Consider the following 22350-nt stretch of genomic DNA (forward strand, 5'->3'; position numbering starts at 1 on the left):
GAGAGGAAGAGGGGGCTGGTTATGCTTTAAGTTGCATGTATAGTTTTTTTTTAAATTAATCACCTCAATTATGTCGCGGATATTGAACCTCATCAACAGTCGTTTGCGGAGAGATTTGGCCGCGTGTGGAGGGAGTTCTCTGCGTCCTCTGAGGACCATCTGCTGCACTTCAAGAAAACATGCAGAAGAAAGGTGAGTTTTGTGTCTCATGTGCGCTGGACATTTATATTTAACACGCTTCTTCTCGGGCACTTTGTCCTAAATGAGCGCTCCAATCAACGCGCAGTGCGTCTGATGTGCGTAAAAGCTGCGCAATTCGGACCAATTGGTGCAGAAAGGTTCAGGGTGCTCCCTCGGCTCTGATATGCAGGTATGACAGCCGTGTAAGCTGATGCGTGCTGCCTGTTGGAGCTGTTCATTCACCTGTTCTCTGCCCTTTTCTGTTATTCCAGCGACGCGTCCTCAGCTCTGAGGAAGAGGTGGAAAGACACCGCGGACACCGTCATCATCGGTGGGGGATGTGTGGGGGTCAGCGTGGCCTATCACCTGGCCAAAGGGGGCATGAAGGATGTGGTGCTGCTGGAGAAATCCGAGCTGACTGCCGGGTCCACCTGGCACGCTGTACGTCCACCAAAGCCTCCTTTTGTTTATTGCAGACAGTGACTGTAAATGTGGACAAAGGTCGTAAATGGAGAAGTGTTTTTTTTTTTTTTTATCATGGAGGACCCGGGTGATCTGTTCCAAACATGTGAAAAAAACACCATTATTTATTATTTTTGGTCCATAAAATAGTCACAATATACTTAATATCTAAGTTATGTCATCAAATTGTTTCATTTGATTAAATATATTCAGTTTCCCGTCACATAAAATAGTTATAACCTTATGATTAATATGCTGATTTTGTGTTTTTCTCCATAATAGTGTTTGTTTTTGTCCGACCAAGAGTCCAAAACCGAGATCAGCCTAGTATATTTAATTCTGTGTCATTTACAACAAAGAAAAGCAGCAAATCCTCCCGTTTGAGAAGCTGGGATCAGAGAACGTTTTGGTATTTTTAGGTGACAAATGACTGAAACATGACAGATTCATTTTAATTTCATCCACTAACTGACTAACTGGCAGAATCCTCGCAATTTAGACGCTGAAACTAGAGAAAAACTGGCATTTTTGCTTGAAATATGATTTAATTGACCAATAATTTTGACCCTATTTGCTTTAAATGTGCATTTTTTCCAAAAGCAGTTATGAAACATGGGTTTACAGCGTGTCAACTCAAGCATTCTCTCAATCAGACATTTATTGCTGTTAAATACGGAGAGCTTCTTCCTCCACAGCCTCATGTAGTGAAACTAGTGTTGGTGTGGTTCAGTCGTGTCCACGAGAGCAGCTGTTACGAGTCTTCAAGGCATCTCAGGTCTTGACCCACTTACTTATCTCCAGCGTCCCTCATTCACTTTCCCGTGATGCTATTAATACACGTTTGACACGTCTGAGGGGGAGACTTACTCTTATTATGTTACTCTCTTTATCTGGAGTTTCTACAGCGTGTATTTGGATGAAAGGGGGCTGCGCTCTGACTGTGTAGGGGGATTTTAGATGCATGGGATGTTTTACGATACTGTTAAAGTGCGTAAAGTGTAATTACGTCAAAAATCACCCCATGGTCTTTTCCGACACTTGCACAATAAGCCACCAAGACAGTTTTTTTGTATAAACTATTACTGGAGAAATCGCAGAGTGTCGCTAACAGCCGGTCGTGGCTAACTCTGATTAGCTCGGGGCAGTACGGTGAAGGCATTCAAAGGTCTTTTTTAACCACTAATTCTGCTGAAAATAACAGCAAACCTCTGCAGCAGCATGAGAAGAGTCCCTACACAGAAAACAAAGCACCAACAGCGTAGTTAGTGAACCCAGAGTTTATTAAAAGAGTGTTTTAAAGACTTACCTACTGGCCCCTGTACCAGCTCCTCTCATAGTAAAGTCCATTCAAGTGGATTACCAAAGTCAATCCCAAAGGAAGGAGCCCATTGGTGCTTTGTTTTGTGTGTAGGGACTCTTCTCATGCTGCTGCAGAGGTTTGCTGTTATTTTCAGCAGCATTAGTGGTTAAACAAGACCTTTGAATACCTTCAGCGTGCTGCCCCGAGCTAATCAGTGTTAGCCACATTCGGCTGTTAGCGACTCTACCAGACTTCTCCGTTTATAGTTTATACATGAATAAAATTGTCTCGATGGCTTATTTGATGTATATAAGTGCTGAAAAATACCATGGAGTGATGACCATTATTACACATTAAGGTCTAATAACTAATGTTTGATTGTATTATGTGTTTATATAAAATCCGACTGCAATTAACGATTATTATTTCCTTGATTTGATTAGTTGTGTGGTGTATAATGTGTCAGAAACGTGTGAAACATGTTCGTCTTGAATGTAAATTGAAGTTTCCTGTCATCAAGGAGGAAGGAAACCAGACAATATTCACATTTAAGACGCTGGAATCTGGAACGTTTTCTTCTTTTTGTTTGTTAGATAAGTATTGTTGAGCGATACTTGTCAGATGTGTCAGAATTACACTTTAAATGTGATGTTTTTAAAGCTTTTTTCCACTGAAATAACAATCAGCTTCAAGTTAAAGTGTCTAGGACGTGGGTGCTCAACCCTGCTCCTGGAGGGCCACTGTCCTGCATGTTTTAGGTTCCTCCCTGCTCCAACACGCTTGAGTTTAAAGAGTTTTGAACCTGTGACGAGCTTCAGCTGCTTGATAACGAGCAAATAATTTGACTCAGGTGTGTTGGAGCAGAGAGAAACCTAAAACATGCAGGACAGTGGCCCTCCAGGAGCAGGGTTGGGCAGCCCTGATCTACGACATGGATGTGTTTTCTCATCATGGTGTGTGTTTCCTTCTCTCAGGCTGGTTTGACGACATATTACCATCCAGGCATCAACCTCAAAAAGGTCCACTACGACAGCATTAAATTATACGAGAGGCTGGAGGCTGAAACTGGACAGGTGAGGTCCCATCGCTCATCTTCACTTTGTCGACGACGTGTTGTGTTTCCGTGCTCACGCCGTTGTCTTTTTGTATCCGCAGGTCGTTGGCTTTCATCAGCCCGGCAGCGTTCGTATCGCGTCGACGGCGGCTCGCGTGGACGAGATGAGGTACCAGATGACTCGCACACATTGGCACGTGACGGAACAGTACTTCATCGGGCCGGAGAAAGTCCACGAACTCTTCCCTCTGCTCAACATAGACAAGGTCTGTGCGAACAAATATCAGAGGTGTTATTCTTGTCTTCATCTCTATCAAAAACTTTCCAATACGAAGTGTAAGGTAGATTAAGGGCGCACTCACACTGTCCTTCCGCACCGGGCCAAAACAGGTTTTACGGATCAAGCCTAGTGCGTTTGACCAGTGTGAGTGCACCCGCTCCGCGCATAACTGCGGCCAGCTGGTCGTCCACGGCCCGTCTGAGAGAGGTGGGCTTTAGTAGAGCGCGTTTGCAAATGTACGAGCACGAGGCCTACGGCGGTTCTGATGTCATTTACGTGCGCCTGTTCGGACGTAGAAAAAAGAAGGAGGGACCATGCGCGGACATTTAACAACAACAACAATGGCGGTGAAAGGTTCACGTTGGTGTGATGCGGAGGTGGAGTGTTTACTGCAGATTTGGTCGATGAAAAGATTCAAAAACAGTCGACAAGACGCACAAAAACTCCGAGGTCTACGGAAAGATCTGTAAACAAAGCGACGCATCGCCATGACGTCATCAATGTGTGTGACGTGTTAAGGCGTGATGACGTATAGGCAGCAAGAAGCATTTGCGCGAGGCCCAGGTAGTGTGAGTACAAACGGGCTGGGGCGCGGGGGGAGAGGGAGGGGGGGGACAAGGACCCTAAAGCCCGGGGCGCGGTGCAGAAGGACAGTGTGAGTGCGCCCTCAAGGTCAGAGTTTTTCTGCAAGTATTCATGATCCCCAGAAGATTACGCCTTCTGATTTTAGTGAGTTCCTGATCTTTCTCCTAGCAGCACCGCAAGGCTGAAATTACCGTTTGTGTACAAGAGTTAACCGTGAAATTCACCAGCAAAGTCTCAAGCATTCGTGCTCCTCAGAGGAAGAACCATTTCCACTTCAGACCTCCCAGTTGTCTTCTTGCATTTATCTCAGAAGGCCTAAAATGTCAACAACCACGCAAAAAACATCCAAATCGTAAACTTTTTGAAAGGTTTACATGAGTTTAGCTATGAATATTCATGATCCCCAGAAGATTATCCCCTGTCCCTTTGTCTTTCTCTACCACTACTAAGGTTTCTCTTTCATCCTCGGGTCCAAATGTCAATTTTTCACACACAAAACCTCCTCAAATCATCAAACATTAGACAGGTGAGCGTTCATTTAGCAAAGAACATTCATGATCTCCAGAAGATTATTCCCGGTCCTTTTGTCCGGCACCACCACAAGACCGATTTTTACTCTTTGCTCAGAAGAATTGTCCAGATCTGAAGACTGGTATGAAATGTAACGGCACTTTCTCGAGGATTCACGCTCCTCAGATGGAAAAGGCATTTCCATTTTTGCATTTTGCTTCATTCACAGGAAGCTAAAAAGTCAAATCTCACACATAAAAACCAAACATTTGGCAGATTATCATGAAATCCGCTCAGAACATTCATGATCCCAAGTGGATGAACCCCTTTAGATTAAATAAACCATAAAAAGAATAGAACATTTGTTGATAATGTTGTTGTATATATGTATAGTGAACTTTAAAAACAAAATGGCAGGTCAAGAATCACTTTTCTCATTGTTTATATGAACGTTTCTCCGCATATCTTCAGGTGCTGGCGGGTCTGTACACCCCAGGAGACGGCCACATTGACCCTTACTCTCTGACCATGGCTCTGGCTGCTGGTGCCCGTATGTACGGCGCCCAGATCTACAACCCAGCCCCGGTGACCGGCCTCACCCCGACCGCTGACGGCAAGTGGGACGTCCAGACTCCTCACGGGACCATCCGCGCCAATCGCATCGTCAATGCAACAGGTTTGTTCTGGAGCATTCGTATTCCAAATGCACAAAAGTTGATCCTGCTTTGATCTTCAGTGCAGTTCAAGGCTTAAAACGTTTAAAAGTTGTCGTGTCAAAGTCTGCTTTAGGGCCCGTCCACTCGGAAATGCGTTTTCCTGTAACAGCACAACTTTCGTACCGTTTTGTCCAACCATCCCGAGCAGTTGGCGTTATCGGAGCTTGGGAACGGGATCTTTTGAAACTGGGTATCAGAGTGGGAAGATTTGAAAAAAGCCCCTCGTGGCGTTGTCGTCTGGACGGCGAAACCTCAGACTTTGTTAAAGGATGGCGTCATCGCCCCACCTCCTACCTCTAACCCCGCGGTGTCACATAAGAACAACAGTGCTGCTGCGTGAGAGGACAGAGACGGACCCACAGACTGTTTACTGAACTGGACTCTGAGCCACATGCATAGGAATGAATTAGGCCGAGCACAGATTTCTCCCTTTTCCCTGATGCTCTGAATAAGGAGCTAAACTGCTCTCTATCCTCTTTTTCTAAATCCAGTTCTAAGAAGCTGTGAAAAGTCTCTAAACGTAGTGAGAAAGTGGCGCCTGGGAGTGCTTTGGGACGGGGAAGGGGCTCCCAGCAGCACCCTCTGCTCAGTGAGGACACTAACTGCAGAGTGATCGGTGCATCAGAGTCCAGAACAGCACCAAAGTCTCCACTTACACCAGAAACAGTCGACACATTTGCTCTCAAAGTCTGCAATGTTTGTATTATGGTTATACGCAGCGTCTCTTCTTCTCCGCTGGTGTATTTCTGTGGCAGTTACAGCGCCACACCCAGGCCTGGCATGGGTACTACAGCGTTTTTAGCCGATTTCACTGGTTTCGTGTGGACGCAGATATTTCTTGAGGCGAGTCCGCGTGGACGGAAAACTTTTAAAGACTGACGGAGAAGAAAAGGGTCATCTTCTATCGCGTGGACGGACCTTTAGTTCGAGTACAAGTAGTTTTCTTTTTTTACAGACGTGCAACAACTAGAGGCTCATACACAAACCAATCCATACACATTTCCTTCTAAGGTATAGGAATGTGGAAAAGTCCCGTGCTAAAATGTGACTGTGTTGCGGTATTTCTCACAATATCTGGTGATTAAGACACAATGCAGACATTTCCCATAGTCACTGCTCTATAAACCGTGTTATCTGTGGACACGCTATAGCAGGAGACCTTTGCCCACACAGACCACTGCTTGCAGAGTTCAGATGATTTAGTTTTTCTGTTTGAGCCGGGTCATACCAGTTCTGGGGGGATTTTGTTGGCAAAGACTCCTTTCATGCCTGCGGCTGTTGCTTGTTTATCAATGTTTTTCTGTCCTCCTTTGAAAGAGGAGATGGCGTAACGTGGCAATATGTAGGTCGTGTTTATTGCACCTCTTTCTCTGCAGTAACATTTTAAAATGAACTAACACATAGAATATAAATGAATGAACTGCAGTGCAACCATTGAAAAATACCGATATGTGTACATGTTACACTTTGACCCTTAAAATGCTCTAAGAGCCTAAACCCACAAGCATTAAACCGTAACCATAAAACTAAAAGAACAAATCGTCTTCAGCTCATTCACATCTTCTTGCTGCTCCGTACGTCCACCCCTGAATTTGCACATTCTGTACTCCGGTTGAAGCCAGTTATGTCGCGGGTCCTGCTGGCCTTCACTGTGTCCGACAGCCAATCCAAACAGGCCAACAGTTCACTTTTCATCCAATGTTGAAGCGGCAGCACTTCCACACCTCCTTTGTTTTTAGCACTTTGCTGCTTTTTGTATCCCGGGGCTGAAATATCAAACTGGTGTTTTTTTGCATGAGTTTTGTGTCCAACAGTAAGCTGATTTAACATTTTCTGGACTTACATACCAGTTTTTATTATTGATATTGAATGTGTCACTGGAGTACAGACGTACAGGGTTCGTTTTTGTGATTTAAAGATTGGACACAGAGGCTGGGCTGCAGATATAAGCCCCATAATAAATCCAAGCTTGCAAGGAGCTCCCAAGAAACAGCAGGGAACCTCAGTCTTTATTTTTAAAGTGTTGCCCTCCTTCTATTGTTTAGATTAACTTACTTACAAGCAGCTGTTGTGATGAGCTTGATCAACACAAACTTTCTCTCTGCTCTCTCATTCTACTGCTGCCTCCACTGAGTCGAACCACTTCTAATGTCCAGCCAACACATATCATATACATTTTGTTCACTATTTAAACTGTCTTATAGTCTTCGACGTAGCCACTTTTTCCCCAATAAAAGACAAATTTAAGGTTAAAGGTTAAATGTTCCCTAGAATGTGACCCCACAGGATCAGTTTGCACATTATCAGCCCTGTTTTGACCATTGTTTAAAGGGTAATCTGCACTTTTCAGGTCTACAAACCAATACATGACGTCAACGCTTTACCCTAGTGGTTCCCGCTGACTGGAATCCGTGTAACACTGTTAATAATAAAGACGAATCTGGTGAAGTACCAGATGTGAATAAGCCTCCATTGCTGCAGTGGCGTCTCCCTGCAGTATGCGTGCAATGGAATCTGAGCTATCATTAGAAGTGATCCTTCTCTACTTATACCTTTACTTTTTATCGGCATCACTTTTAACAACGATGTCAAGGAAGTCGGGAAGAACCTGTACAATTCTCTGCTGCTCAAACAGCAGTGGGAAATTCACCTTTGGAAACAAACTGAATGTGAACGACACAAACCTTTACCTCATGAAGAGTGCTTGGGATTATTACAGGGGCGCTCGTTATGAGGTAAAGGTTTGAATCCATGTAGACCGTACAGCCTCAGACAGGGGTGCTCTTCATGAGGTAAAGGTTTGAATCCATGTAGACAGTACGGCCTCAGACAGGGGCGCGGTTCATGAGGTAAAGGTTTGAATCCATGTAGACCGTACGGCCTCAGACAGGGGCGCTCTTCATGAGGTAAAGGTTTGAATCCATGTAGACCGTACGGCCTCAGACAGGGGCGCTCTTCATGAGGTAAAGGTTTGAATCCATGTAGACCGTACGGCCTCAGACAGGGGCACTCTTCATGAGGTAAAGGTTTGAATCCATGTAGACCGTACGGCCTCAGACGGGGGCGCTCTTCATGAGGTAAAGGTTTGAATCCATGTAGACCGTACGGCCTCAGACAGGGGCGCTCTTCATGAGGTAAAGGTTTGAATCCATGTAGACCGTACGGCCTCAGACAGGGGCGCTCTTCATGAGGTAAAGGTTTGAATCCATGTAGACCGTACGGCCTCAGACAGGGAAGCTCTTGGTGGTGTAGCCGTAGCTGGCTGCACATGCGCACCTCAGAGCGTCGGCCCTGTGCACAGGAGGGTGGTAAACATGCTCCTCTGCAGCCCAGCTCCTGCCTAAACTGGGATCTTATCTGGATGCTGTGTGTATGCGCTCCCCCCCGTCCCTCACCGTGAGATAAAGTTCACATATGGAGCGCTGTCCAAATATAAAGAGCAAACACTGCAGTGTCAATATGCTGTAGACTTAGCTGTAAAGAAGCCTCGTCTTAAAATGAATGGATTGCAAGTGAGGATTTATTTAAATGCGAGTTGAATTTGTGTTTGTAATGAGCGGAGATCGACAGGTCCGAGTGCCCCTGCAGTCCTCACGCTCCTCGCGCTCCCAAGTCACAGCAGCTGATTCGGCACAAAGTCCACATTGATCTTTGTTTAGGTCACATGTCCCACTGAGACACTCGCAACACATCATATTTGCTGTGTGGCTGTTCATTTATGAACCAGCAGGGGAACACAGTGGAGCAATTTTACAGATTTCTTCCTGCTGCTGTTACATAATGGACACGACCGTTAAACCTTGAGGCTAACAAAATGATAACCTGTGCACAAAGAGACCAGGTGCCGCTAGAGAAGACATCTGGCCCGCGGTGATGCAGCAGAATGTGCTGTACATTTAACTTTTCATTCAACTACATCATTATCCTAGCCTGGTCAGATGCGTACATGAACTGATGAAGCCTCTTGGATGAGAGGTGAAACGTCTTCCTAGACAAATAACCAGTCCAGTTGTTTTTGACTGAAATTGCTTTGAGGATTATTTCTGAGTGTTTACATTTTACACTTTTAAATCTCAACCTATAATCCCTAAAGAAAAAGTGCTAAAAACGTTCCCATTCAAGGGGAAGATCGGCCAAATTATAAAACAACGTAGATTCAGAAATGGTCACAGAATATGTTTGGGGGTTTTGTCCGTTTGTTTTTTTCTGTAATTTGGGTGAACTGTCATTTTTTAATTAAACACAGTGGTGTGGTGGTTAGCACTGTCGCCTCACAGGAAGAGGGTTCCTGGTTTGAATCCCGGCTGAGGCCCTTCTTCCTCCCATAGTCCAAAAGACATGCACGTGTCAGGTGTAGGTAAATTGCCCGTAGGTGTGAATGTGAGTTTGAATGGTTGTCTGTCTCTGTTCGTCTCTATGTGTCCTGTGATAGACTGGCGTCCTGTCCAGGGTGAACCCCACCTCACGCCGGATGTCAGCTGGGATCGGCTCCAGCCCCCCCGCCACCCTGTTAGGGACAAGGGGTTGAAGATGAGTGTGATGAGTGATCACACCAGCTGACGAATTACATGCCATTCTTGGACAGTCTTAGTGTAAAGGAACGCATGAAGCCTATCACAAATAAGTGCATGCATTTATGAAAGTCGTATTACCCGCTAAACATTGGACGTTGGACCAACCACGACCCAACTTGGACGTCATATTGACGTTCATCATTCGACCTTTGACCTGAGATCTTTTTTTGGACGTCTATGACTGCTGCAGGAAATTAACATGATGTTTTTATTTGTTATTTTACATTTTCCTGTTTTTCTTTTACTGGTTTATTTTGAATAATCAAGTTATTTATTTATTTACATATGTATTTTTGCATTTATCAGTTTTTTAATTAATTTGGAAATGCAATTTGTGTAAAATAATTTTCACGGTAGCCTATCCCACCTTATTATGACTGAACTCTCCGACAGTCAAACACTAGAGAGCAAGAAGATGCAGGTCAGGAGCAACAAGCTAATGTTAGCGCCTCTGCTAGCAGCAAACCACCTGTTGCTATGGCTACTGTTGGTTGAGCGGGTGGTCCCATGTTCGGCGTGTCGGCGGTTCGATCCCTTGGGCAAGAAACTTCACCCACCATGCTTCGTCTGAATGCTCAATGTTTGCAGTGGAGGTCGTAGTTGTGAATGGCGGCCGTAAGGTCTGTGACCCTAGAAAAGTGCCATGTTGTTGTTATTATTGTTTTTATAGAAGTAGTCTAGAATTATTCTAAATTTTATGTTGAAAAAACGTCAACAAACGACCACATTTGGACTATAAATAGCCCTCACACGGAGGTCCAATGGACATCAATATTGGAGGTTTGGTAAACATAAAAAAAGACTCACTTGGCGTCACTACACCCCTTCAGTGGACCGAACTCAGACGTCCAAAATACAGCTAAAGGAAGTGTGAGGGACCTCAAATCTCCTGTGTTTTTGGTCCGTCTGTTCTCAGGTACAGTGAAAGTCTGATCTTGTTCTGTTGCTGAGTCGTTTCTGACAACGAGAAAACAAAATGTTCACTTCTCCTTACAAATATGGAAAGAGGGGCGTCACAGGTGGGGGTGTAGCTCCGTACTTACAAACAGATCCATTCATCAGACTCAGTGCGTCCACCAGGACACGTAAACTCTTTTACTGAAGCTCCAGTGAAACAGCTGAGGCTGCTGAGAACATACTGTAACTGTACGTTTGCCAACAGACTAGTACAGTGACAAATGAGCTTGTTTGCTTTCTTGCCAAGAGTGAGATGAAGTCGATACCACTCAGCAGCAGTGGTATCAACAGCTAGCAGGCAGTTAGCTTAGCTTTGAATCAAGACTGAATGCAGGGGACATGAGAAGGCTCTGTCCGTAGTTCACAAAATGTGTCGTTTTTCGTTAACTTCAGTTTTCGTACTGATTACAAAACAATAAAGGAATCAGATGAATAACATTTACAGCTGCTGGTCGGCAGATCTTGTTACACTTTGACAGAGACAGGCTAGCTGTTTGCCCCTGTTTCCAGTCTTTATGCTAAGCTAACCGGCTCCTTGCTGTAGCCTAATGTGTAAAAGGGCAGTTTCAAACTATTTTCATCGAACTAATTCCAATTTAACCCACGTAGCAGAGCCGACTTTATCCTGTTTGCTGATTTGTAATACCATCTCTGTTGTTTTTAAGGTTTCTGGGCCAGGGAGGTGGGCAAGATGATCGGGTTCGAACACCCCACCATCCCCGTGCACCACCAGTACGTGGTGACGGCGACGGTGCCGGAGGTGAAGGCTCTGGAGAAGGAGCTGGCCGTCATCAGGGACCTGGAGGGCTCTTACTACCTGCGTCAGGAAAGAGATGGCCTGCTGTTCGGCCCGTATGAAAAGATGGAGAAGATGGTGCTGCAGGACTCCTGGGTCAGAGACGGAGTGCCTCCAGGTCTGTCTGCCGTGGATGCAGATTTATCTTCATTTCATTTCTTTAAGCTAACCACCTGCGTCTCTGTGTGGCTGCTGCAGGTTTCGGTAAGGAGCTGTTTGAGTCGGACCTTGACAGGATAATGGAGCACGTTGAGATGGCCATGGAGATGGTCCCTGTGCTGAAGAAAGCGGACATCATCAACATCGTGTCTGGACCGATCACGTACACCCCTGACCTGCTGCCGTCGGTCGGACCGCACCAAGGAGCTCGCAACTACTGGACAGCCATTGGCTTTGGGTATGTCTACCATACACTAGATCAGTGGTTCCCAACCTGGGGGGCGTCAAAGATCCAGGGGGGGTCGCGAAGCCCTCTTGATTTTAAGGGGTTTAATAATTTTAATGTAATTAAAATGTTAAATAAATATTTAGGCTAAGCATTTAATTCATATATGTGACAAAATCAACTAAATCCAAGGGCCACATTAAACATTTATTCGTGTCTTTCAAATTTTAGATAAATTAATAAGTTATAGGCCTGTATCACGAGGAACAGAGCGTGTGGGACTTGAACGCCTCACGTGCAGCAGTCGTTGCTAGGTGGAGCTAAGGGAGAGATGGCGAAGCGTCAGGTAGAGGAGACTGCAGAAAATGTCAAAAAGAAAAAGAGTCGCTACCAAGAAAGTTATATTGAGTTTGGCTTCATAGAAGCAATGGATCAAATAAGAGCAGAATGTATATTTTTAATTTTATAATAATTAATTAATGTGTTAATATGTTAAAAAAGAAGAAATATGTTGTAATCATACACAGGTTCTCCTCGTTGTCCCATGCTGTTATTAAATAACTGAAATATAAAGTATTTCATGTAAAAGAAATTATGATGTTCCTTATTTTATTTTTATTTTCATGGGGGGAGGGGGGTCCCCAAAGTTTACAATGGTAAAAATATGGGTCCCTTAAGAAAAAGGTTGGGACTCCCTGCACTAGAAGACTTTAAAAAGACTTTTAAAAGACTGACAATATGATTTTTCCCCCCCTCACAGACTAGAAGATGCTGTAAAGACTTTGGGATTTTGCAGGGTCACTATTTGCAAGACTACGACTAGATTTCTTTTTGAAGTTATTTCCCATCCTGGTGAAAAATACAACTCCAAACTCCCTTTAAGTATGAAATATTAACAATCCCTGACCGCATGTCCGCAAAAAACAAACAACTCTACAACCACAGGATAAAAGACGTCATGTGTCGACAGTATTCTTGTCAATTTGGCATCGATATAATCTATGGAGACGAACTGGATTTGTGTGCTTTTCTTAACTCTTTCATTTTATGTTGCCGTCTTAACTTGCGACCAGCTTCTGTAAGTTAGCTGCACAATTTTAGTGGAAGAGGGTCGTGGGAAAGACAGGCAAACTGTTACCAAAAAATGAAGATTTCTCACTGGAGTAAGTGCTGTCTGATCGCTTTTTGTGCCGAATTAAACACCGACTTGCAGCTCTGTCTTGTTCAATTCCACCACATTTCCCCTTCTTTTCCACAGCCCGAGAGGACCAAGACTTTGTTTGCATTCTTGCACCACAACAGCTGGAGTCCCCTCCACGTGTATAATCTACCCCGTTTGCTTCTTCTTCTGGAGAGAGCGTGCGTTGTTGACAATGCTCACGTTGTTGAACTTCACTATTTGCATTTCAATCAAGCTGCAAGATAAATCGCCCCCTCCCCGACTGAGCTTACGCTAAAACTTCATGTACATGTTTGATTTAAATTTAACTTTAACACGAGAAAAAGCCTGGCTTACGTCTTTACCACTTTACACCGAACACTCAAGATCACAGGAGCACGCCACTGTTACAGAAAAACTCTCATGATTTTATTATGACATTGGAAATTTCAGTGAAATCGCTTGAAAAGTCGTGATGACACAATTAGTAGATAGATAGAAGTAGTTCCAAGAGGGTTGATTCGTCATGTTAAAAGATTGGGACTTTTCTTCAGGTATGGCGTCATCCATGCTGGCGGTATCGGTAAGTTCTTGAGCGACTGGATCAGGAACGGAGAACCACCTTACGACCTGATCGAATGCGACCCCAACCGCTACGGCAGATGGGCGGACGTGCCGTTCTTGTGCGCCAAAGCTCGAGAGTCCTACGGCTTCAACAATGTGGGTAAGAAGAACATAAGACAGACGATCGCACCTTCATTGGACATAACCTTCTCTCATTTTAACGTCTCTAAACGGTCTCGCCTTTACTCTTGTCTGTCTCTCCAGTTGGTTACCCGAAGGAGGAGCGCTTCGCCGGTCGACCAACCTACCGAAAGAGCGGCGTTTACGAGCTGCTGAAGGACAAAGCGTCCATGGGCTTTCACGCTGGCTGGGAACAACCTCACTGGTTCTACAAACCCGGAGATGACGTTGGATACAAGTAAGGCGTCCAGACAGCATCTCTGATAATGTCTTTGTTGGTTTGATTGGTAAGATGTCCGCAATAACGACCTTAGACCGGAACAATGGCGAGCGTTTCGAGACGCCAACATTTGAACAAAATGTTCCCAAACTGTTGTTTTAGCTTGTGTTCAGTAACAGCTTTTTAATTTAATTGCAAACTGCTGTTGCAACACTTTTAATTAACAACCATCGCACATTCCTGCCCCAAAGCCACAACAGCTCCCACTTTCCTGTTTTTACGGTAGCCTCTCATCACCGCGGAGAAAGACGGAAGAAGGAGAACAGCCTCCAGTGACTGCTCTTGAAGCTGTGAGCGTGTTTGCTGGAGACGCAGGCTTAAATAAATAAATGTTTGCAGAATAAATGTTGTCGGACGCAATGTTCTTGGCACAAAGAGGCAACACATGTTCTCAAACAGAGCTTCCTCTCGACTCCTTAAGTCGGTGCGGAGACGAGCTCACCACACATCGTTCGACTCTGAGCAGCAGCAGCAGTAGCACAAGAGAACCATTTAGACATTTAGATAGCACGCTGAGAAAGAACAGCTGCCAACATTCAGCAACACAAGCAGAAAACCATCTTCACCATGTGTCTCCCTTTCTAAATATATATGCTCCGTGACATCACTTACAAACCACACCGTGACGGATTTCCTGCGATAATCTCAGCGAGTCTCTGGATTCTCGCCAAACCTGTGAGTGTAGAGACCAACCGGTCCGCTCAGTAGCTGCATCCTCTCTTAGACGTGGAGGTTTCTCTTTGCGCAAATATTAAAGCCCTAGTCGTAATCTTGCTGGACTTTTTTCGGCATGGCTCTTTTGTGTGAACTCAACCTGATTTCAAGCCCAGGGGAATTTAAAGAGATTAAAAAATGGACATAGCCTCTACGTTGAGGTTTTCTCAGCTTGATCCAGTCGTCCTCGCCTACGGGAGTCTCCATCTTGTCAGACTTTGACTCCGCCTCATTTCCTCTTACCAAAAAAGGGCATGTATGTGACGTTGGGGGGAGGGGCATACGTCCATCTGGCTGACGTTTACCTCCGAGGAGAAGTGAGGGTCACTCAAGAGGCCACGCCCCTAATTATTCATAAACTTTAACCTCCAACAAAATAAAAACTAGCATGGTACAAAAAAATTCACCCCTCTCAGTGTTGTCATGGAGATATGACGTAAACACACAGACTAGAATATTTTTTTGTACCAGGCCTTAAACAGGTTTAATGACGCTGTGAAAACGGCCTGTTTAACATGGGGGTCAATGAGAAACTGCTCTGTTATGAACACCTGCCCCTAGTGGACACTCGGAGAACTGCAGTGTTTGGGTGAATGATGTCCTTTAACATCAGTTTTGCATTAAACTGTACATTTAAGCAAATAAAAAAGAGCCATTAAAAAAAAAAGTTGATGAGGAGAAGTTAGCAATCGTTAGCATCATTATCGTTTATCTTTGCGCCGTGCTCAGGCCCAGTTTCCGACGCACCAACTGGTTCGGACCTGTCGGCAGAGAGTGCAAGCTGGTGATGGAGAAGGTGGGAGTGATCGACTTGACGCCTTTCGGCAAGTTCACGGTGAAGGGGAAGGACTCGCAGAAGCTGTTGGACCGCCTGTTTGCCAACACCATGCCCAAGGTAGAGCGCCTGTAAACCTCTTCATGAACATCAGTGTGAACGCTTCCCTGTGACTCATCATCACTTTGACCTGTGTGTGTGTGTGTGTGTGTGTGTGTGTGTGTGTGTGTGACTCTTCAGGTGGGCCTTACTAACATCAGCCACATGTTGACCCCCACTGGGAGAGTCTTTGCTGAGGTCACCATCACCCAGCTGGCTCCGGGAGAGTTCTTGCTCATCACAGGCTCGGGATCAGAGGGCCATGACCTCAGGTAATACTGTCCACACACTCAAGTTAGCAGCCGAACAGTAGCTGACTTAGGGCGCACTCACACTGTCCTTCCGCACCGCGCCCCCGGCTTTAGGGTACTTGTCCCCCCCTCCCTCTCCCCCCGCGGCCCAGGCCCGTTTGTACTCACACTACCTGGGCCTCGCGCAAATGCTTCTCGCTGTCCATACGTCATCACGCCGTAACACGTCACACGCATTGATTGACTTCATCGCGATGCGTCGCTTTGTTTACAAATCTTTCCGTAGACCTCTGAGTTTTTGTCGACTGTGTTTTTGAATCTTTTCATCGACCAAATCTGCAGTAAACACTCCACCTCCGCATCACACCAACGTGAACCTTTCGTCCCCAGTGTTGTTGTTGTAAAATGTCCGTGCATGGTCCCTCCTTCTAGTTTCTATGTCCAAACAGGTGCACGTAAATGAAGTCAGAACCGCCGTAGGCCTCGTGCTCCTGCTCGTATACGTGCGCGCACTCGTGCTCGTACATGTGGAAACTCGCTCTACAAAAGCCCACCTCTCTCAGACGGGCCATGGGCGGCCCGCTGACCGCAATTATGCGCGGAGCAGGTGCACTCACACTGGTCAATCGCACTAGGCTTTAGCTGAAATAACGGTTTTGGCCTGGTGCGGAAGGACAGTGTGAGTGAGCCCTAAATAGTTAGAGTTTGCTTTTAACCTCCTACGTGATAAAGAAGCAAGTAGAAAGTTAAAGCAACGCTCCCCTTTCTGGCATTTTGACACTTTCCTTTTGCAATCTTAAAATGCTCCTAATAAGCGTTTGACACAGTCAAATATAAAAGAAATACACCAGGTGTTGAAACTCATCAATATTTAATTCTCATATATTTCTGATAAAAGTCTGATAACAGAAACAGAAACTCCGTAGTCCAATTCAAGATAGAAAACCTAACTACTGTCAACCTTTTCCACTACTTCCTTTCTAAACTATGTAACTGTTGATCACATCAAGCACAGCAGTGGTATAAATACACAGGCGGTGTGTAAAAACCTCCAAAAATGTCAGTTTTGATGCAGCATTTTCATGCCACATGCACAAAACTGCACACAAACAGGCTATATTCATTTTTCAGAGAACACCAAGTACATGATTCTCAGTCACACACACACACACACACACACACACACACCCTGACCAGAGTTGACCCTCAAGCTGTGCTGAATAAAACTCTCTCACAGTCCGTTTTATACGGCAGAAACCTAAAACCTCTCAGCAGCTGTCATCCACAACTCCCCTCCGTCTGCTCCAATCAGGAGGCAGCTCTGTAAAACATTCACTCTAACCGACTCTGTACCGCAGCGGCGAAGACAGATTCATGCTGTGCAGTGACCTCTGGTGGTGATGGCACCGCACTACAGCTGAAGAAAGTTTGGCATCACCCTGTGAAACTCCTCACACCTGGCTGGGATGTGGCAATATGTGAATAAAGGGCTTATTATGGAAAAGAAATATATTAAATCTCTTTCCTCTGTGTGAACGCCTCCTCAGGTGGATAGAGGCGGAAGCTGCAGACGGCGGGTATGACGTGGACATCACCAACGTGACGGACAGTATTGGCGTGCTAGGCATCGCAGGACCAAACTCCCGTAAGGTTCTTCAGAAGCTGACGGATGAGGATTTGAGCGACGCCGGCTTCAAATTCCTCCACTGCAAGACCGTCCAGGTGGCCGGCCTTCCTGTCCGGGCCATCAGGATCTCCTACACAGGTACTGCACATGGTGTGACGTTTATGTGCTGTGTTGCTCTGTGAAAATATTCTACTACATTTGTGTGTGTGTGTGTGTGTGTGTGTGTGTGTTTAGGGGAGCTCGGTTGGGAGATGTACATGGAGCAGAAGAACATGGCGGCCGTGTACCAGGCCATGATGGAGGCGGGGAAAGACGAAGGCATCGGCAATTTTGGCACCTACGCCATGAACTCGCTCCGACTGGAAAAGGGCTTCAGAGGCTGGGGAGCTGAGGTACACACACACACACACACACAGACACACACAGACACACACACAGACACACACACACACACACACACACACACACACACACAAACACAGTAGAATATTTTACAGTGTGTTTGCACTAAACTAGACCTAAATAACTCCTTCAGTACCCTGATTAACCACGCATGTAAACAGCTTTATCAGAGTATTATCAGGTTTTACGTCTGCGTATGCTCCATACGGCAGAGGTTTTTGACCCGGAAATAGAATAAACTAGGAAGCAACGGTGCGGAAAACGATGTGAAAGACAGCAACAATAGAGCAATACCTGTTAAACCGAGGGAGGACTTCGCCATGGCAACTAACATCACTACCAGGAAGACCCGTTTCAGTCATAATTTGTTCAAATAGTCGGCCATTTTCCCCTTGATTGTGATCTTGACAACAGTGAACCGGGAAAAAAGCCGTAACCAGTCCAGCTGCATGTAAGTGGAGCGCCACCTACTGCACCGGAGGTCGAGTTACTCCGTCATTTTCCCATTCAACCCCCTCTCATTTATACGAGGGGAACTTCAATAATCCGATTATTCCTTTAACCGGGGTACGGACATTTTCAGGTTCCTGACGTGCATGTAAACGCACTGAGTGGTTTTAAAGGAACAGTTTGTCCCAATTGTCCTTTGAACACTCCGGTTTTTGTTTGGATGAATACATTTATTTTCTTAAATATTAATACGCGAGCTTTTAGGGCTGTCCACAATAAGAACCATAACGATTTCTATGAATGCATCATTGTAAAAATCGTTCTAGCTCAAGAGGATGCTGTTTAACGACAATCCCAGGGGTAAACGATATCACTGGGATCCCTTTCAGAGCTATAGAAACACTGACATCCAATCAGATCCATCTGAATTAACAGGACGTCACGATCGAACTGTATATAATGAATAAATAAGTCAAGTGGGGAGTACTTGCTGGAATCAACATCTCATGCTCTCTTTCCTCGCCTCTGTGCGGCACGACTCTGCTACTTTTGAACTGTTTTCTTCTTGTTGTTATCAATAAGAGTAATGATGAATAAAAGCTTATTAAGTGCTTCATAAATGTTCTATCTGCCGTTTTTATATAAGCTAATCGTTCATCCGTGTGGATGCAGACATCGTTATAGCTATCAGTCCTTCAGAGATGCTGGTAGCCAGATTTTTGTCACCTTTTGGTCCAAGCAAGACTAACTGTTACCCTCTGTTTTCACTCTTTATGCTAAGCTAACAGACTGCAGCTTCGTTCCTACCACACAGGCGTTCTCATCTAACTCTTGGTAGGAAATGTTTCCTTTTAAGTAGCTGACGTTAGACTTGTGTCGATGTTCACAGATGAACTGTGACACCAACCCTCTGGAGGCTGGCCTGGATTATTTCATCAAACTGAACAAGGTAACCGTCCATCTCATAGTGTTTTCATTTTGTGAGAACATTGTGCTGCATTCATGTGGCGTCAGAATAATCGGACAAATGAGCTACTAACTGGGAAAATTCACACTGCATTAAAGTGTAATTCTGGCGCAAAATAATCCCATGGTCTTTTTTCTGAACTTACATACATCAAATAAGCCATTGAGACAGTTTTTTTCATGTAACAACTAATAACGGAGAAATCCAGGTAGAGTGGCTAACAGCCGGACGTGGCTATCACTGATTAGCTCGGGGCAGTACGGTGAAGGCATTCAAAGGTCTTTTTTAACCACTAATGCTGCTGAAAATAACAGAAAACCTCTGCAGCAGCATGAGAAGAGTCCCTACACACAAAACAAAGCACCAACAATGTAGTTAGTGAAGCCAGAGTTTATTAAAAGGGTGTTTTAAAGACTTACCTACTGGCCCCTGTACCAGCTCCTCTCATAGTAAAGTCCATTCAAATGGATTCCCAAAGGAAGGAGCCCATTGGTGCTTTGTTTTGTGTGTAGGGACTCTTCTCATGCTGCTGCAGAGGTTTGCTGTTATTTTCAGCAGCATTAGTGGTTAAAAAAGACCTTTGAATGCCTTCACTGTACTGCCCTGAGCTAATCACTATTAGCCACGTCCAGCTGTTAGCGACCCTACCGGATTTCTTCGTTAATAGTTGTTACAAGAAAAAACTGTCTAGATGGCTTATTTGATGTATGTACACTCACCAGACACTTTATTAGATGCACGTGGTGCTTAATAAAGTGTCAGTGTGGTCTGCTGCTGCGGCTAGAAAGTAGGCGGTGTTGTGCGTTCACAGATGCTCTCCTGCATTCCTCTGTTGGATCCAGTGGATGTTTGAGTCACTGTTGCCTTTCTATCATCTCTAACCAGTCTGGCCTGTCTCCTCTGACATCAACGAGGCATTTGCGCCCACAGAACTGCCGCTCACTGGATCTTTTCTCTTTTTGGGGCCATTCTCTGTAAAAAAAACCCTAGAGATGGTTGTGCGTGAAAATCCCAGTAGATCAGCAGTTTCTGAAATCCTCAGAGCAGCAACAACCACGCCACGTTCAAAGTCACTTCAATCACCTTTCTTCCCTGTTCTGATGCTCGGTTTGAACTGCAGCACATCCTCTTGACCATGTCTACATTCCTGAATGCATGGAGTTGCTGCCATGTGATTGGCTGATTAGAAATTTGCGTTTCTGAGCAGTTGGGCAGGTGTACCTAATAAAGTGGCCAGTGAGTGTAAGACCATGGGATGACTTTGTGCCGGAATTACACTTTAACAACACTATAACATGAGATTGGGCTTTCCTTGTTTGAAGTTTACGCTCTCCGATTGTTTTATGTCCAGGTTCATAAGATTTATTTCCACTCTAACTAAGAATAAGTCGTGATTAAATGGTGTTTGCTTCTGTTTGTCAGCCCGCTGACTTTATTGGCAAAGCAGCCCTTCAGGAGATCAAAGCCAAAGGCCTGAAGAGGAAGCTTTCTTACATCACCCTGGATACGGATGATATCGACCCTGAGGGCAACGAGACAATCTGGCACAACGGCAAGGTAAGCAACGGCGAAAGCTCAGTTTAATTTGGCGATTTTTGCGGTTGTTCTCACACGAGCCGGTGTCCCTTCTCCTCAGGCGGTCGGCAACACGACATCCGGAGCGTACAGCTACAGCAGCCAGCAGAGCCTGGCGTTCGCCTACCTGCCTCTGGAGCTGTGCTCGGTGGGCCAGAAGGTGGAGGTGGAGCTGCTGGGGAGGAAATACCCCGCCATGGTGATCCAGGAGCCGTTAGTCCTCACTGAGCCCACACGGACCCGGCTGCAGAAGAAGGCAAAGGGAAAAGCATAAAACACAGACTGTCCTCCATCAGGTTCTCCCTCTCAATGAAGAACGATTTTACTGTGATGCAACAAAAAGAGTCTTATATAAAAAAAAATATACGTGCACAGAACTGTTTGTGGCCAGTTTAGGGACAAAGAGTCACACCTCTCCACAACTTCCTCTTCCTGTTTTGTCTCTTCACGAGGAGGAAGTTCATGTGAGAGCGGTTAACGCATCTTATGAATGTGTTTTTGAGCAACAGGGAAACAACAACTGTCCGTTTCAGGCTGTTGCACCACAATGTCTTACAGTGCTGAAAGAGTAATTAACGTCGTTTTGTAATACTTTGAATGGATGTTTTACATGTCAACAGTTTGGTGAAGGTTGCTTGATTCCTGAAAATCTGAATATTGCATTTATTTTTAATTGAAAAAATGATGCAGCTGCATTTTGAAGTCATACAAACTACTTTGAGAGTGTGATAAATGGTAATTAAAGAACAATTACCTACCGTTACACAAACAGGATGCGTGCAAACTTGTACAAAGATGGTTTTATAAATCTGTTTTTTTTTAAATGATTGTGTAATTTAAGTGGTTTACATTAATACCTTGATAATTAAAGCAATGCACTCACGGTCTTGTATGAGGTGTTTGTGTTTCTTAAGTCTTTATTTGTTACTTGTTTAAGCCAATGTCGGACAAAACACCTGATTTTATTCATGAAAAATAAAGAAAATAATAATGGTCTAATGAAATCATAAATAAAATCCATCAGTTTTTTCAAGAAATTCAAGAAATGATTTAATCTTGTGATAAAATGTGACTTTGTTCTTATTCTAGGGTTTATTTTTCATTTTAAAATGCCTATTTTAAAGCCTGTTGTTCCCGGTTCACCCAGTTTAAAGGACTATTTCTTTGTCCCAGGCCTTAAACAGGTTTAATGATGCTGTGAAAACGGCCTGTTTAACATGGGGGGTCAATGAGAAACTGCTCTGTTATGAAACCTGCCCCTAGTGGACACTCAGAGAACTGTGGTTTTTGGCACTTCCTGATTGGATCAACCAGGAATTCAAGTTTTATTTATCCCGAGGGAAATTATTGTGCAACAGTTTTGATACAAAGGCGGAAAAGGATCAGAGTAACAATAAGCATAAACATAAATCAAATCAAAATAAAGCTAACGTCAGATAAATCAAGCAATGAACCAAGTGTGACAGAGTGCAACAGACGTCGTGGTTAAGCGTAGGTTTATACAATAT

General features: G+C 44.7%; 1 protein-coding gene across 1 annotated transcript; it reads left to right on the forward strand.

Moving 5' to 3' along the window:
* Positions 1 to 21649, forward strand: dmgdh (dimethylglycine dehydrogenase). The gene is made up of 16 exons (XM_083930062.1): positions 1 to 192; positions 453 to 621; positions 2917 to 3015; positions 3098 to 3262; positions 4843 to 5047; positions 11284 to 11532; positions 11613 to 11811; positions 13513 to 13682; positions 13787 to 13940; positions 15426 to 15591; positions 15712 to 15842; positions 17369 to 17586; positions 17683 to 17840; positions 19190 to 19249; positions 20690 to 20824; positions 20904 to 21649. The coding sequence occupies exons 1-16, from the start codon at positions 71 to 73 to the stop codon at positions 21114 to 21116; spliced, it is 2613 nt and encodes an 870-aa protein (XP_083786188.1). The 5' UTR covers positions 1 to 70; the 3' UTR covers positions 21117 to 21649.
* Positions 21650 to 22350: the final 701 nt, after the last annotated feature.

The sequence above is a fragment of the Echiichthys vipera genome, assembly GCF_963691815.1.
Source record: "Echiichthys vipera genome assembly, chromosome: 16".
NCBI lineage: Eukaryota > Metazoa > Chordata > Actinopteri > Perciformes > Trachinidae > Echiichthys > Echiichthys vipera.